General features: G+C 46.0%; 1 protein-coding gene across 2 annotated transcripts; it reads left to right on the top strand.

Annotated features, from left to right (window-relative positions):
- Positions 1-6,937: 6,937 nt before the first annotated feature.
- Positions 6,938-17,169, top strand: C4H11orf16 (chromosome 4 C11orf16 homolog). 2 transcript variants are annotated; one of them, XM_069968031.1, is made up of 9 exons: positions 6,938-7,026; positions 8,370-8,536; positions 11,466-11,628; positions 11,799-12,027; positions 12,570-13,247; positions 13,655-13,827; positions 15,673-15,845; positions 16,276-16,525; positions 16,639-17,169. In XM_069968031.1, exons 2-9 carry the CDS (start codon positions 8,370-8,372, stop codon positions 16,750-16,752), a joined length of 1,947 nt encoding a protein of 648 aa, XP_069824132.1. In that variant the 5' UTR covers positions 6,938-7,026; the 3' UTR covers positions 16,753-17,169. The 2 variants fall into 2 exon arrangements, with proteins under 2 accessions (XP_069824132.1, XP_069824131.1); XM_069968030.1 differs by having other exon boundaries at positions 8,357-8,536.
- The last annotated feature ends 923 nt before the right edge of the window (positions 17,170-18,092 follow it).

Raw genomic sequence — 18,092 nt, 5'->3', positions numbered from 1 at the left:
TGACCCCACCAGCAGAATAGGGAGTGCAGCTCTGGAGTATAATACAGGATGTAACTCAGGATCAGTAATATATATTTATAATCCTATAGACCCCGGCAGGATGATGGGCAATGATCTGTACACTCTGGATCAGATGACTTTTGTGGGTGATGCGATGCCCTCATCCTCCCTGTCGCTGCCCCCATACTGTGTGGACGCTTCCCTGATGTACCACCTGCCCCCTGACATGTATCAGTATCACCGCTGCCAGGACATGACTCTCCTCTCCTATATGGAGACCCCAGGGATTGAAACTTACTACAGCAGCCTGTATAGCCTCCCTGTGCAGCCCTACGGCAATGGTGACGGATACTATGGAGCCTCATACGTGAGGAAGAGGAACGAACGGGAGCGGCAGCGGGTGAAGTGTGTGAACGAGGGCTATGCCCGACTCCGGAAGCATCTGCCCCACCAATACATGGACAAACGACTCAGCAAAGTGCAGACCCTCAGAGCAGCCATCAAATACATCCACCACTTACAGGACGCCCTCTGCTGGGAGAACAAGGAAGATACCGGAGACATCAACAACCAGGGACACTAACCCTGAGAGGGGGAGAACTATCAGCTTGTGTTCTGTACACTGAATACAATAGGATATATTACTGTACTGTGTGCCGTGTATTCTCTCTAATGTCAGGGTTACTGTACTGTGTGTTCTCTGATGTCAGTGTTACTGTACTGTGTGTTCTCTGATGTCAGTGTTACTGTACTGAGTGCTGTGTATTCACTGATGTCAGTGTTACTGTACTGTGTATTCTCTCTGATGTCAGTGTTACTGTACTGTGTATTCTCTCTGATGTCAGTGTTACTGTACTGTGTGCTGTGTGTTCTCTCTGATGTCAGTGTTACTGTACTGTGTGCTGTGTATTCACTGATGTCAGTGTTACTGTACTGTGTGCTGTGTAATCTCTCTGATGTCAGTGTTACTGTACTGTGTAACTCTACTGTGTATTCTCTCTGATGTCAGTGTTACTGTACTGTGTATTCTCTCTGATGTCAGTGTTACTGTATTGTGTGCTGTGTATTCTCTCTGATGTCAGTGTTACTGTACTGTGTGCTGTGTATTCTCTCTGATGTCAGTGTTACTGTACTGTGTGCTGTGTATTCTCTCTGATGTCAGTGTTACTGTACTGTATAACTGTACTGTGTATTCTCTCTGATGTCAGTGTTACTGTATTGTGTGCTGTGTATTCTCTCTGATGTCAGTGTTACTGTACTGTGTGCTGTGTATTCTCTCTGATGTCAGTGTTACTGTACTGTGTGCTGTGTATTCTCTCTGATGTCAGTGTTACTGTACTGTGTGCCGTGTGTTCTCTCTGATGTCAGTGTTACTGTACTGGGTGCCGTGTGTTCTTTCTGATGTCAGTGTCACACACCCCAACACCCAGCTGATATGCAAAAGCACGACCCACAGGCTCCTAGGAAAACGTTGCAGCAGGTGGGCGGAGCTATGCTAATGAGCTGTAGATAAGATGAACTTTGACAGGAAAGGTCAAAGTGTCAGTCGGTTACAGCAGACAAGAGTCAGTCGGTCACAGCAAAGAGTCAGGAGCCCTTGGGACCACCAGTGACTGTGAGAAGTCAGTGTGAGAAAAAGATGCGGCCACTACAAGGCTCAGCGACCCCGCAGGTGCTGACGTCACCCCCTCCCCTCCTGCGGGAGTCCTTGGGACCACCAGTGACCCGTGTCATCCCTTTTCACTCTCTTAGCCTGATAAAAGGTTAATTTCTGGCATTACAATGATCAGGAGTTGCTGTGTGCCTACTACACTGTGACGACACCTCAGCTGTGAAAGGATCGCCCTCCAGAGGGTGCTGTCAGCAAAAGGTTAACGTTTGCTGCATCCCATTGGCAGCACATTGGCCCAACAGGGGTTAACTGCAGCATTGCTCACAACAAGCATGCGGAGAGTCAGCGCTCGCCCATCAAATCTGCAAACAGGCAGCCGCCATGTTAGGCTCCAGCTGTCATGCCCGTCCAGATTTCTGGAGCCATAGGGGTACATTGGTCACGGACACCCTTCAGGATTTCAGAGGTCCTGCCCTATTTTCATCCAGCACGGACGCCACCATAGATGTCTATGGGAGAGCCGGAACTCCAGACGTTTCCGGTCCGCACTGTGTGACATCAGGAAAATGTCCGGAATCTCTGATTTGTTGCTGCAGTGATGAGTGCCCCCTCATCGCCCCTCCTTCCCCAGACCTGCAGTGATGAGCGCCCCCCAACATCGCCTCTCCTTCCCCAGACCTGCAGTGATGAGCGCCCCCCAACATTGCCCCTCCTTCCCCAGACCTGCAGTGATGAGCGCCCCCCAACATTGCCCCTCCTTCCCCAGACCTGCAGTGATGGGCGCCCCCCAACATCGCCCCTCCTTCCCCAGACCTGCAGTGATGGGCGCCCCCCAACATCGCCCCTCCGTCCCCAGACCTGCAGTGATGAGCGCCCCCCAACATCGCCCCTCCTTCCCCAGACCTGCAGTGATGGGCGCCCCCCAACATCGCCCCTCCTTCCCCAGACCTGCAGTGATGAGCGCCCCCCCCCCCCCAGACCTGCAGTGATGAGCGCCCCCCCCAGACCTGCAGTGATCACACTCTATAGGAGGTATAAGAGACACGTGTGTGATCACACTCTATACATAACACACGTGTCTCCTATACAGAGTACCATGTATAGAGTGTGATCACACACGTGTCTCCCATACAGTGTATTATCACACTCTATACATGGTACACTGTATAGGAGACACGTGGGTGATCACACTCTATAGGAGGTACACTGTATAAGAGACACGTGTGTGGGCACACTCTATACATGGTACACGTGTGTGATCACACTCTATAGGAGGTACACTGTATGGGAGACATGTGTGTGATCACACTCTATAGGAGGTACACTGTATAGGAGACACGTGTGTGATCACACTCTATAGGAGGTACACTGTATAGGAGACACGTGTGTGATCACACTCTATAGGAGGTACACTGTATAGGAGACACGTGTGTGATCACACTCTATAGGAGGTACACTGTATAGGAGACACGTGTGTGATCACACTCTATAGGAGGTACACTGTATGGGAGACACGTGTGTGATCACACTCTATACATGGTACACTGTATGGGAGACACGTGTGTGATCACACTCTATACATGGTACACTGTATGGGAGACACGTGTGTGATCACACTCTATACATGGTACACTGTATGGGAGACACGTGTGTGATCACACTCTATACATGGTACACTGTATGGGAGACACGTGTGTGATCACACTCTATACATGGTACACTGTATAGGAGACACGTGTGTGATCACACTCTATAGGAGGTACACTGTATAGGAGACACGTGTGTGATCACACTCTATACATGGTACACTGTATGGGAGACACATGTGTGATCACACTCTATACATGGTACACTGTATAGGAGACACGTGTGTGATCACACTCTATACATGGTACACTGTATGGGAGACACGTGTGTGATCACACTCTATACATGGTACACTGTATGGGAGACACGTGTGTGATCACACTCTATACATGGTACACTGTATAGGAGACACGTGTGTGATCACACTCTATACATGGTACACTGTATGCGAGACACGTGTGTGATCACACTCTATAGGAGGTACACTGTATGGGAGACACGTGTGTGATCACACTCTATAGGAGGTACACTGTATAGGAGACACGTGTGTGATCACACTCTATACATGGTACACTGTATGGGAGACACGTGTGTGATCACACTCTATAGGAGGTACACTGTATAGGAGACACGTGTGTGATCACCCTCTATAGGAGGTACACTGTATAGGAGACATGTGTGTGATCACACTCTATACATGGTACACTGTATAGGAGACACGTGTGTGATCACACTCTATACATGGTACACTGTATAGGAGACACGTGTGTGATCACCCTCTATAGGAGGTACACTGTATAGGAGACACGTGTGTGATCACACTCTATAGGAGGTACACTGTATAGGAGACACGTGTGTGATCACACTCTATAGGAGGTACACTGTATAGGAGACACGTGTGTGATCACACTCTATAGGAGGTACACTGTATAGGAGACACGTGTGTGATCACACTCTATAGGAGGTACATTGTATGGGAGACATGTGTGTGATCACACTCTATAGGAGGTACACTGTATAGGAGACACGTGTGTGATCACACTCTATACATGGTACACTGTATGGGAGACACGTGTGTGATCACACTCTATAGGAGGTACACTGTATAGGAGACACGTGTGTGATCACACTCTATACATGGTACACTGTATGGGAGACACGTGTGTGATCACACTCTATAGGAGGTACACTGTATAGGAGACACGTGTGTGATCACACTCTATACATGGTACACTGTATAGGAGACACGTGTGTGATCACCCTCTATAGGAGGTACACTGTATAGGAGACACGTGTGTGATCACACTCTATAGGAGGTACACTGTATGGGAGACACGTGTGTGATCACACACTATAGGAGGTACACTGTATGGGAGACACGTGTGTGATCACACTCTATACATAGTACACTGTATGCGAGACACGTGTGTGATCACCCTCTATAGGAGGTACACTGTATAGGAGACACGTGTGTGATCACACTCTATACATGGTACACTGTATGGGAGACACGTGTGTGATCACCCTCTATAGGAGGTACACTGTATAGGAGACACGTGTGTGATCACACTCTATAGGAGGTACACTGTATAGGAGACACGTGTGTGATCACACTCTATACATGGTACACTGTATGGGAGACACGTGTGTGATCACCCTCTATAGGAGGTACACTGTATAGGAGACACGTGTGTGATCACACTCTATAGGAGGTACACTGTATAGGAGACACGTGTGTGATCACACTCTATAGGAGGTACACTGTATAGGAGACACGTGTGTGATCACACTCTATAGGAGGTACACTGTATAGGAGACACGTGTGTGATCACACTCTATACATGGTACACTGTATGGGAGACACGTGTGTGATCACACTCTATAGGAGGTACACTGTATAGCAGAACATGTGTGCTATGTAACGTGACACTGTAGCACAGTCACTGTATGAGGTGTGAGGCGAGCGGCGTGTATGAGGCGAGAACACATAGACCTGGAGGATGAATGGCTGCAGCTCTGTTACCTGGAGGATATGGTGTCGTCTCCAGACAAAGCAAAGGAGCAGCAGCTGTGAGGGGCGGAGGGGGCGACACCTGACCCCACATATCAGCTTACACATTGTCACCAGTCACAGCTGAGGGAGCGCCCACACATCTACACATAGACATGCATGACCAGACTAACCGAGCGCTCATGTCATCTGCATGGAGAGAATACCACTCATGGATACATTTTTCCCGACCACCTCCCCATAACAACCCCCGTCCTCCTCTCCTGACATCCTCTGTGCTGCTGGACCCTGTGACCTCTCCTATAAGATCAGCCCCCACCTCTCCTGACATCCTCTGTGCTGCTGGACCCTGTGACCTCTCCTATAAGATCAGCCCCCTCCTCTCCTGACATCCTCTGTGCTGCTGTATCCTCTCCTATAAGAACAGCCCCCTCCTCTCCTGACATCCTCTGTGCTGCTGTGCCCTCTCCTATAATATCAGCCCCCTCCTCTCCTGACATCACACTCTGTGCTGCTGGGACCTCTCCTATAAGATCAGCCCCCTCCTCTCCTGACATCCTCTGTGCTGCTGGGACCTCTCCTATAAGATCAGCCCCCTCCTCTCCTGACATCCTCTGTGCTGCTGTATCCTCTCCTATAAGAACAGCCCCCTCCTCTCCTGACATCCTCTGTGCTGCTGTGACCTCCCCTATAGTATCAGCCCCCTCCTCTCCTGACATCCTCTGTGCTGCTGTGCCCTCTCCTATAATATCAGCCCCCTCCTCTCCTGACATCCTCTGTGCTGCTGTAACCTCCCCTATAAGATCAGCCCCCTCCTCTCCTGACATCCTCTGTGCTGCTGTGACCTCTCCTATATGATCAGCCCCCTCCTCTCCTGACATCCTCTGTGCTGCTGTGACCTCTCCTATAAGATCAGCACCCTCCTCTCCTGACATCCTCTGTGCTGCTGTAACCTCCCCTATAAGATCAGCCCCCTCCTCTCCTGACATCCTCTGTGCTGCTGTAACCTCCCCTATAAGATCAGCCCCCTCCTCTCCTGACATCCTCTGTGCTGCTGTGTCCTCTCCTATAAGATCAGCACCCTCCTCTCCTGACATCCTCTGTGCTGCTGTGCCCTCTCCTATACTATCAGCCCCCTCCTCTCCTGACATCCTCTGTGCTGCTGTGTCCTCTCCTATGAGATCAGCCCCTTCCTCTCCTAACATCCTCTGTGCTGCTGTATCCTCTCCTATAAGATCGGCCCCCTCCTCTGCTGACATCCTCTGTGCTGCTGTGTCCTCTCCTATGAGATCAGCCCCTTCTTCTCCTAACATCCTCTGTGCTGCTGTGTCCTCTCCTATGAGATCAGCCCCTCCTCTCCTGACATCCTCTGTGCTGCTGTGGATCTGCGGTCTGGGTGTGATACACAATGGGGATCAGTCCCTGGAGATGATAGGGATAGTAGTGGCTACCAGGGCTGTGGTTGTAGGGGGGGGGGGGGATCATTATATGGAGCAGGGTGCAGGGTCTTTTCGCTGTCAGGGAGTCACCGCCCTGTAGGTTACTGGATTACTATCAATGCTCTGCAGCTCTGAGGAGAGGAGTGATAATCTGCAGACGTCCCTCCCCCTGCCCTTCCTGTCTGCAGTCACAGCTGAGGTGTCGTCGCTGTGTGAGCCGCCTCCTATCAGATCACATTCCGGAGGCTTCTATAGCAACCACCATAGTAACCAGGAAGCCCGGGCCGTGTAACTAGTAAACTAAGGAGGCCGAGGCCGGCACATCGCAGCGTGACCGAGGATTCTGTACAGCGCTGAGCTCCCCGCCGCCATACCAGGTACAGTATATACCGCCACACCAGGTACGGTACATACCGCCACACCAGGTACAGTATATACCGCCACACCAGGTACAGTATATACCGCCACACCAGGTACGGTACATACCTTCACACCAGGTACAGTATATACCGCCACACCAGGTACAGTATATACCGCCACACCAGGTACAGTATATACCACATACACCACCACACCAGGTACAGTATATACCGCCACACCAGGTACAGTATATACCGCCACACCAGGTACAGTATATACCGCCACACCAGGTACAGTATATACCGCCACACCAGGTACAGTACATACCGTCACACCAGGTACAGTATATACCACCACACCAGGTACAGTATATACCACATACACCACCACACCAGGTACAGTATATACCGCCACACCAGGTACAGTATATACCACATACACCACCACACCAGGTACAGTATATACCACATACACCCCCGCCATACCAGGTACAGTATATACCACATACACCCCCGCCATACCAGGTACAGTATATACCACATACACCCCCGCCATACCAGGTACAGTATATACCCCATACACTGGCATACCAGATACAGTACATACCACATACACCCCCTCCATACCAGTTACAGTATATACCACATACACCCCCGCCATACCAGGTACAGTATATACCACATACACCCCCTCCATACCTGGTACAGTATATACCACATACACCCCCTCCATACCAGGTACAGTATATACCACATACACCCCCGCCATACCAGGTACAGTATATACCACATACACCCCCTCCATACCTGGTACAGTATATACCACATACACCCCCGCCATACCAGGTACAGTATATACCACATACACCCCCTCCATACCAGGTACAGTATATACCACATACACCCCCTCCATACCTGGTACAGTATATACCACATACACCCCCTCCATACCAGTTACAGTATATACCACATACACCCCCGCCATACCAGGTACAGTATATACCACATACACCCCCTCCATACCTGGTACAGTATATACCACATACACCCCCTCCATACCTGGTACAGTATATACCACATACACCCCCTCCATACCAGGTACAGTTTATATGTACAGTGCTGAGCTTACCGCCATACCAGGCACAGTATATATATCACTTTAACAGTTTTTACTTTCCTCACAGTTCAGAGCTGGGGGTTTGTCACAATGTATCAGTCTGGAGTCCCGGCTGTTCAGCAGCTCAGACATGAAGCATCACAGATATAGGATTTATAATGGGGGAGATGTATGTAATACCGCATAGTGGCAATGTGATCATCTGCTATTTATCTGACTATTACCATCCAGCTGACACCTACAGATGGAGCCGTGTGTGACCTCACTGTGCCTGGACCACAAGTACTGCAGCGTCACCTCCCCCCTGACTACAACACCATGCCACCGCCTGATCACACACCAAGAGCCCCTGTGCAGCTGTACCGCAACAGGACACCCCTGTATGACCACTCACCATGGCCTCCACCACCGGTACGTACCATTCATTCCAAATAATAGGGAAGTCCCATAACTATTAGCCTGGTTATAGAGGGCAGTATTATGGTAGTATATTCCTGTATATAGGAGCAGTATTATAGTAGTTATATTCCTGTATATAGGAGCAGTATTATAGTAGTTATATCCCTGTATATAGGAGCAGTATTATAGTAGTTATATCCCTGTATATAGGAGCAGTATTATAGTAGTTATATTCCTGTATATAGGAGCAGTATTATAGTAGTTATATTCCTGTATATAGGAGCAGTATTATAGTAGTTATATTCCTGTATATAGGAGCAGTATTATAGTAGTATATTCCTGTATATAGGAGCAGTATTATAGTAGTTATATTCCTGTATATAGGAGCAGTATTATAGTAGTTATATTCCTGTATATAGGAGCAGTATTATAGTAGTTATATTCCTGTATATAGGAGCAGTATTATAGTAGTATATTCCTGTATATAGGAGCAGTATTATAGTAGTTATATTCCTGTATATAGGAGTAGTATTATAGTAGTATATTCCTGTATATAGGGAGCAGTATTATAGTAGTATATTCCTGTATATAGGAGCAGTATTATAGTAGTTATATCCCTGTATATAGGAGCAGTATTATAGTAGTTATATCCCTGTATATAGGAGCAGTATTATACTAGTATATCCCTGTATATAGGAGCAGTATTATAGTAGTATATTCCTGTATATAGGAGCAGTATTATAGTAGTATATCCCTGTATATAGGAGCAGTATTATAGTAGTTATATTCCTGTATATAGGAGCAGTATTATAGTAGTTATATTCCTGTATATAGGGAGCAGTATTATAGTAGTTATATTCCTGTATATAGGAGCAGTATTATAGTAGTTATATCCCTGTATATAGGAGCAGTATTATAGTAGTATATTCCTGTATATAGGAGCAGTATTATAGTAGTTATATTCCTGTATATAGGAGGCAGTATTATAGTAGTTATATTCCTGTATATAGGAGCAGTATTATAGTAGTTATATTCCTGTATATAGGAGCAGTATTATAGTAGTTATATCCCTGTATATAGGAGCAGTATTATAGTAGTATATTCCTGTATATAGGAGCAGTATTATAGTAGTTATATTCCTGTATATAGGAGCAGTATTATAGTAGTTATATTCCTGTATATAGGAGCAGTATTATAGTAGTTATATTCCTGTATATAGGAGCAGTATTATAGTAGTTATATTCCTGTATATAGGAGCAGTATTATAGTAGTTATATTCCTGTATATAGGAGCAGTATTATAGTAGTATATTCCTGTATATAGGGAGCAGTATTATAGTAGTATATTCCTGTATATAGGAGCAGTATTATAGTAGTTATATCCCTGTATATAGGAGCAGTATTATACTAGTATATCCCTGTATATAGGAGCAGTATTATAGTAGTATATTCCTGTATATAGGAGCAGTATTATAGTAGTATATTCCTGTATATAGGAGCAGTATTATAGTAGTTATATCCCTGTATATAGGAGCAGTATTATAGTAGTTATATTCCTGTATATAGGAGCAGTATTATAGTAGTTATATCTCTGTATATAGGAGCAGTATTATAGTAGTTATATTCCTGTATATAGGAGCAGTATTATAGTAGTTATATTCCTGTATATAGGAGCAGTATTATAGTAGTTATATTCCTGTATATAGGAGCAGTATTATAGTAGTTATATTCCTGTATATAGGAGCAGTATTATAGTAGTTATATTCCTGTATATAGGAGCAGTATTATAGTAGTATATTCCTGTATATAGGGAGCAGTATTATAGTAGTATATTCCTGTATATAGGAGCAGTATTATAGTAGTTATATCCCTGTATATAGGAGCAGTATTATACTAGTATATCCCTGTATATAGGAGCAGTATTATAGTAGTATATTCCTGTATATAGGAGCAGTATTATAGTAGTATATTCCTGTATATAGGGGGCAGTATTATAGTAGTTATATCCCTGTATATAGGAGCAGTATTATAGTAGTTATATTCCTGTATATAGGAGCAGTATTATAGTAGTTATATCTCTGTATATAGGAGCAGTATTATAGTAGTTATATTCCTGTATATAGGAGCAGTATTATAGTAGTTATATTCCTGTATATAGGGAGCAGTATTATAGTAGTTATATTCCTGTATATAGGAGCAGTATTATAGTAGTTATATTGCTGTATATAGGAGCAGTATTATAGTAGTTATATTCTTGTATATAGGAGCAGTATTATAGTAGTTATATTCTTGTATATAGGAGCAGTATTATAGTAGTTATATTCCTGTATATAGGAGCAGTATTATAGTAGTTATATCCCTGTATATAGGAGCAGTATTATAGTAGTTATATCTCTGTATATAGGAGCAGTATTATAGTAGTTATATCCCTGTATATAGGAGCAGTATTATAGTAGTTATATTCCTGTATATAGGAGCAGTATTATAGTAGTTATATTCCTATATATAGGAGCAGTATTATAGTAGTATATTCCTGTATATAGGAGCAGTATTATAGTAGTTATATTCCTATATATAGGAGCAGTATTATAGTAGTATATTCCTGTATATAGGAGCAGTATTATAGTAGGTATATTCCTGTATGTAGGAGTAGTATTATAGTAGTTATATTCTTGTATATAGGGGGCAGTATTATAGTAGTATATCCCTGTATATAGGAGCAGTATTATAGTAGTATATTCCTGTATATAGGAACAGTATTATAGTAGTTATATTCCTGTATATAGGGGGCAGTATTATAGTAGTTATATTTCTGTATATAGGAGCAGTATTATAGTAGTTATATTCCCGTATATAGGAGCAGTATTATAGTAGTTATAAAGTACATAGGGGGCAGTATTATAGAGTAATACATGTTCTTTTCCTCTTGTTATTGTGCACAGATGTCCCCTGAGCGGTCACTATCCTCATTACACCAATGTGACATGTAGGAAGATGACAGTGTCCCCCACATTTCCATGTCTGACCTCGATCATCAGGAGAGAAACTGTTCTGGCTCGTAGAGACCCAGATGGATATTACTATCTGGGTGTGGTGAGACAAGAGGTAGGGAGTATATATATATATATATATATATATATATATATATATATACACAATATATTGCCGTATACCAGCCTCCTGTGGAGCAGTAATGTCAGTGTGTACTGTGCTCCTCCTCTGATCTGTAATAACTGCTTAATATGATAGATAATATATTATATTGTTTCTATCAGGAGGAACCTGGTATGTTCCTGATAGAATTTACCAAACCGTGTGTGGGGGGCGAGCGCTTCCCGGCTATGTTACAGAAGACCCGGGCGTGTGACATAATTCAGCACGAGGAGGCGCTGAGACATTGTATTCTACCAGGCGACAATGTGTTAGCCCCCTGGGAGCCGCAGCTGACCAGATACGGCCCGGGGACGGTGATCCTAGGCCTGGAGACAAGGGATCCTCTCCGAGGTACAGTCACACTGCTTACACTGATACACTGTAACAGAACCTCAGCAGGGCCAGGTCAGGGCCAGCTCACTCTGGATACTGTAAATGCTGAGAATTAAGGAGACAAAGTAACCGTACAACTTACTATACATGGGTAATAGCACCATAGTATAAAGAGGTTCTGCAGCAGCTTACTGTTAGGTATACAGATATATAACACACAGGGTTGTATCATATTATAAAGAGGTTCTGCAGCAGCTTACTGTAAGGTGTATAGATATATAACATACAGGGGTAATATATTATAAAGAGGTTCTGCAGCAGCTTACTGTTAGGTATACAGATATATAACACACAGGGTTGTATCATATTATAAAGAGGTTCTGCAGCAGCTTACTGTAAGGTGTATAGATACATAACATACAGGGGTAATATATTATAATGAGGTTCTGCAGCAGCTTACTGTAAGGTATATAGATATATAACACACAGGGCAGCTTCCCGTATACCAGGTAATAATATATGGATATAATTCGGATTAATGACCATCCTATTCCTTTCAGCCGCTGAGGATGAGGAGCTGACTATCAGTTTTTGGAACGGTAAAAAATCCAGCGTTCCACTGCATGTGGCGGTATGGATCTCCCCGACGATTTATCACAGGATGGTAGATGCCCTACAGCGTCCAATCAGCAGCCGCAGCCACAACCAGGACACGACGCATAGTAGCACCACGTATATCATCACAGACCACTGCGCCACAGTGCCGATCCCTGTGTGCCCTGCCGACCACCTCCACAAACATGGCTGCACCTATCACACCGCCCACCTCCCCCACTGCTCCTGCTGCTGCTTCCCCACCCGCTCTGTGTGTACCTGCTGCCATGACCCAAAGTGTCAGGACTGGTGGTCTCTGTCCCCCAGGACCACAGTCTATGTCCAGCGCAGTAAGGACCCGGCCGGGAAAGATGTATCCTCATCTCTGAAGATGAAGGCCGAGAGACGCAGGGAGCGGCGCTTCTCCTCCTCCTCAGATGCTGAAGGTGAGGAGTCTCTGGATGAAGATGAAGAGAGTAATGATGATGAGACCTGCCTGTCCAGGACCACACAGAGCACAATGGTGGACAGTGCCGTCAACACAGACTCCACGCTGTGGGAGAAACTGAAGCTGGATCTCAGAGACCGCCCCGAATGGAAGTACTGGAAGAGGGGACACCCCGAGCCCTTCCACCGAAAACCAGGTACACCCCAGGGGATAAGGACGGGGACAACCCGAACCCTTCCACCGAAAACCAGGTACACCCCGGGGGATAAGGACGGGGACAACCCGAACCCTTCCACTGAAAACCAGGTATACCCCGGGGGATAAGGACGGGGACAACCCGAACCCTTCCGCCGAAAACCAGGTACACCCCGAGCCCTTCCACTGAAAACCAGGTACAACCCGGGGGATAAGGACGGGGACAACCCGATCCCTTCCACCAAAAACCAGGCACACCTCGGGGGTAAGGACAGGGACAACCTGAGCCCTTCCACCGAAAACCAGGCACACCCCGGGGGGGGGGGGGGGGGGGTTGTTGAGGGCTGAGCCCAATACAATCCACTGACTTCTATCAGGCTCCATCCAGACATGATCCGTCTCTTACAGGAATAATTCAATCTAAGAAGAAAGCGTCATCTCCAGATAGGAGGGCCGCGCTGTCTAACATCATCAGCTCGTCCAATCAGAGCGCTTTATTTGAAACTATTGGAGACTCACCGTCCAGGCGGCTGACTATGAAAGATGTGCTGGTGCATGACGACTTCACTCCGTCCCAGAAGGTGAGAGACATTTATATATAATGTATTGTATGACTGAGAATACAGCCTATCTATCACTAGAGATCAGCGGTGACATCACTGAGAATACAGCCTATCCATCACTAGGGATCAGTGACATCACTGAGAATACAGCCTATCCATCACTAGAGATCAGCGGTGACATCACTGAGAATACAGCCTATCCATCACTAGAGATCAGCAGTGACATCACTGAGAATACAGCCTATCCATCACTAGAGATTAGTGACATAACTGAGAATACAGCCTATCCATCACTAGAGATCTGCGGTGACATCACTGAGAATACAGCCTATCCATCACTAGAGATCACCAGTGACATCACTGAGAATACAGCCTATCCATCACTAGAGATCAGTGACATCACTGAGAATACAGCCTATCCATCACTAGAGATCAGCGGTGACATCACTGAGAATACAGCCTATCCATCACTAGAGATCAGCAGTGACATCACTGAGAATACAGCCTATCCATCACTAGAGATTAGTGACATAACTGAGAATACAGCCTATCCATCACTAGAGATCTGCGGTGACATCACTGAGAATACAGCCTATCCATCACTAGAGATCACCAGTGACATCACTGAGAATACAGCCTATCCATCACTAGAGATCAGTGACATCACTGAGAATACAGCCTATCCATCACTAGAGATCAGTGACATCACTGAGAATACAGCCTATCCATCACTAGAGATCAGCAGTGACATCACTGAGAATACAGCCTATCCATCACTAGAGATCACCAGTGACATCACTGAGAATACAGCCTATCCATCACTAGAGATCAGCAGTGACATCACTGAGAATACAGCCTATCCATCACTAGAGATTAGTGACATAACTGAGAATACAGCCTATCCATCACTAGAGATCTGCGGTGACATCACTGAGAATACAGCCTATCCATCACTAGAGATCACCAGTGACATCACTGAGAATACAGCCTATCCATCACTAGAGATCAGTGACATCACTGAGAATACAGCCTATCCATCACTAGAGATCAGCGGTGACATCACTGAGAATACAGCCTATCCATCACTAGAGATCAGCAGTGACATCACTGAGAATACAGCCTATCCATCACTAGAGATTAGTGACATAACTGAGAATACAGCCTATCCATCACTAGAGATCTGCGGTGACATCACTGAGAATACAGCCTATCCATCACTAGAGATCACCAGTGACATCACTGAGAATACAGCCTATCCATCACTAGAGATCAGTGACATCACTGAGAATACAGCCTATCCATCACTAGAGATCAGTGACATCACTGAGAATACAGCCTATCCATCACTAGAGATCAGCAGTGACATCACTGAGAATACAGCCTATCCATCACTAGAGATCACCAGTGACATCACTGAGAATACAGCCTATCCATCACTAGAGATCAGCAGTGACATCACTGAGAATACAGCCTATCCATCACTAGAGATCAGTGACATCACTGAGAATACAGCCTATCCATCACTAGAGATCAGTGACATCACTGAGAATACAGCCTATCCATCACTAGAGATCAGCAGTGACATCACTGAGAATACAGCCTATCCATCACTAGAGATCAGTGACATCACTGAGAATACAGCCTATCCATCACTAGAGATCAGCAGTGACATCACTGAGAATACAGCCTATCCATCACTAGAGATCAGCGGTGACATCATGTGTATGTAGATGTGTGATGTATCCCCCATCATTTTGTCACCCAGAGAGGATAGTGTCTGGATATATGTGATAGACTCCATGGTGTAACCCCCCCCCCCCCCCCAAGCCGCCACCTCACACGCCTCCTATCCATCCTATACAGGGACAGGCTCCTCCTGCGGCTGAGCGCCTCGGGGCGTCAGAATTCGGAAAAATGAAGCTTAAGAAGGAAATGCAGGAACATCAACGGGAGAAGAAGATAAAGCATCTGGAATGGGAGCAGAAGAGGGAGAAAGAAGCTGGAGAGAAATACAGCGAGAGCCAGGAGGCCCACAGGTGCCAGAGCAACACTATATACATATATATACAGCAAGAGCCAGGGAGACACTATATACTGTATACATATATACACACAGCGAGAGCCAGGAGGCCCACAGGTGCCAGAGCAACACTATATACATATATATACAGCCAGAGCCAGGGAGACACTATATACTGTATACATATATACACAGTGAGAGCCAGGAGGCATACAGGTGCCAGAGCAACACTATATACTGTATACATATATACAGCGAGAGCCAGGAGGCCCACAGGTGCTCAGAGCCAGGGAGACACTATATACTCCTATACACACTATACATATGCACACAGTGAGAGCCAGGATATAGATATATATTATATACACACACACTATATACTGTATACCTATACACACACATACACTGTATACATCCTTAAAGCAACCTTGTATATCTACCCTTAGGGTGAAGACCCTTCAGCGTCTACAGAATGAGGAGCAGAAGCTGAAGGATAAACGAGCCAGAAATGTGGCTATAATAAAGGCCAAGATGGCCGCCCAGGAGGAGCGTAGTGAGCGCCACGAAACCATAGCGACTGAGGATAAGAAGAAAGAGGAGCAGAGACTGGGCCACCTGAGGAAGGTCCGGGAGAGGATCGACCAGAAGGAGTACGAGAAGTGTGCGGCCACCGAGCAGAGAGAGATGAGTCACATGGTGAGCGGGCGCTCTCTCCTATGGGCGGCCATGTTTCTCTAATCCTGGGTAACCCCTGTAACATGTAAACTCATGTCTTATGCCGGACTTCTCTGACAACTTTATCCTCACAGGAGGCGCAGAAGAGAAGAGTCCAGGATCATTACAAACAAGTGGCTGAGAAGGTTCATCAGGCCGAACAACATGGAGGGCGAAGCGGCAGCCGGGGGCTGTGTGTGGACGCCTAGGAGCCAGGGGGTGAAGCGGCAGCCGGGGGCTGTGTGTGGACGCCTTGGAGCCAGGGGGTGAAGCGGCAGCCGGGGGCTGTGTGTGGACGCCTAGGAGCCAGGGGGTGAAGTGGCAGCCGGGGGCTGTGTGTGTGTGGACGCCTAGTAGCCAGGGGGTGAAGCGGCAGCTGGGGGCTGTGTGTGGACGCCTAGGGGCCAGGGGGTGAAGCGGCAGCCGGGGGCTGTGTGTGTGGATGCCTAGGAGCCAGCATAGAGTCTATATAGGGAACCTACAAAGATATATATGATTTTATTCCATAATACCACACCTGTTACTGAGAATTTCTTAGCAGCACTTGCAGTACAGGTAATCACCAGCAGGGGTCACTGCTGCTACAACCACCCCAATATTATCATGGTTTGTGAGCTTTTTGTGCTTTTTCTACATTAAAAAAAATCCTGTTTGGTCACTAAACACAATGATCCCCAATGTCACTCACCCAGTATCCGCTCCCACAAGGAATTGTATGGATCATTACAAACAGCATGGAGACGGCTTTGTTTATGCGACAATCAGAATTCTTACAGGGACCACGAGAGGGCATCAGGATCAGTCACCAGCATAGTCAGCCAGGTCTCAGGATACTGCCGAATTTATCACTATAGGACTGTAAAAGAGCAAACAACACAAGTGTGAACACACTATACTATACACCTATATACTCAGGGACAGAGGTCACACCCTATACTATATACAGTCATGGCCAAAAGTTTTGAGAATGACACAAATCTTATATTTTCCCATGATCCCCTGCCCTCTGGTTTTTATGTGTGTTTGTCAGATATTTTTATCACATACAGAAATATAATTGCACCATATTATCAGTAACAGAAGCTTATACTGACAGGTAGATGAGTTACTGCAGCAAGTCTATAATATTTGCAGTGTTTCGCCTTCTTCTTCAGGACCTCTGCAATTCTCCCCGGCTGCTCTCATACAACTTCTGGACCAAATCCTGACTGATAGCCGTCCATTCTTGCACAATCAATGCTTGCATTTTGTCAGAATTTGTTGGTTTTTGTTTGTCCACCCGTCTCTTGATGATTGACCACAAGTTCTCAATAGGATTAAGATCTGGGGAGTTTCCAGGCCATGGACCCAAAATCTCTGTGTTTTCTTCCCTGAGCCATTTAGTTATCACCTTTGCTTTATGGCAAGGTGCTCCATCATGCTGGAAAAGGCATTGTTGATGGCCGAACTGCTCATGGATGGTTGGGAGAAGTTGCTCTTGGAGGACGTTCTGGTCCCATTCTTTATGGCTGTGTTTTTAGGCAAGACTGTGAGAGAGCCGATTCCCTTG

Source organism: Dendropsophus ebraccatus, chromosome 4 (genome assembly GCF_027789765.1).
Source record: "Dendropsophus ebraccatus isolate aDenEbr1 chromosome 4, aDenEbr1.pat, whole genome shotgun sequence".
NCBI lineage: Eukaryota > Metazoa > Chordata > Amphibia > Anura > Hylidae > Dendropsophus > Dendropsophus ebraccatus.
This window is presented reverse-complemented; position numbering and strand designations above follow the sequence as displayed.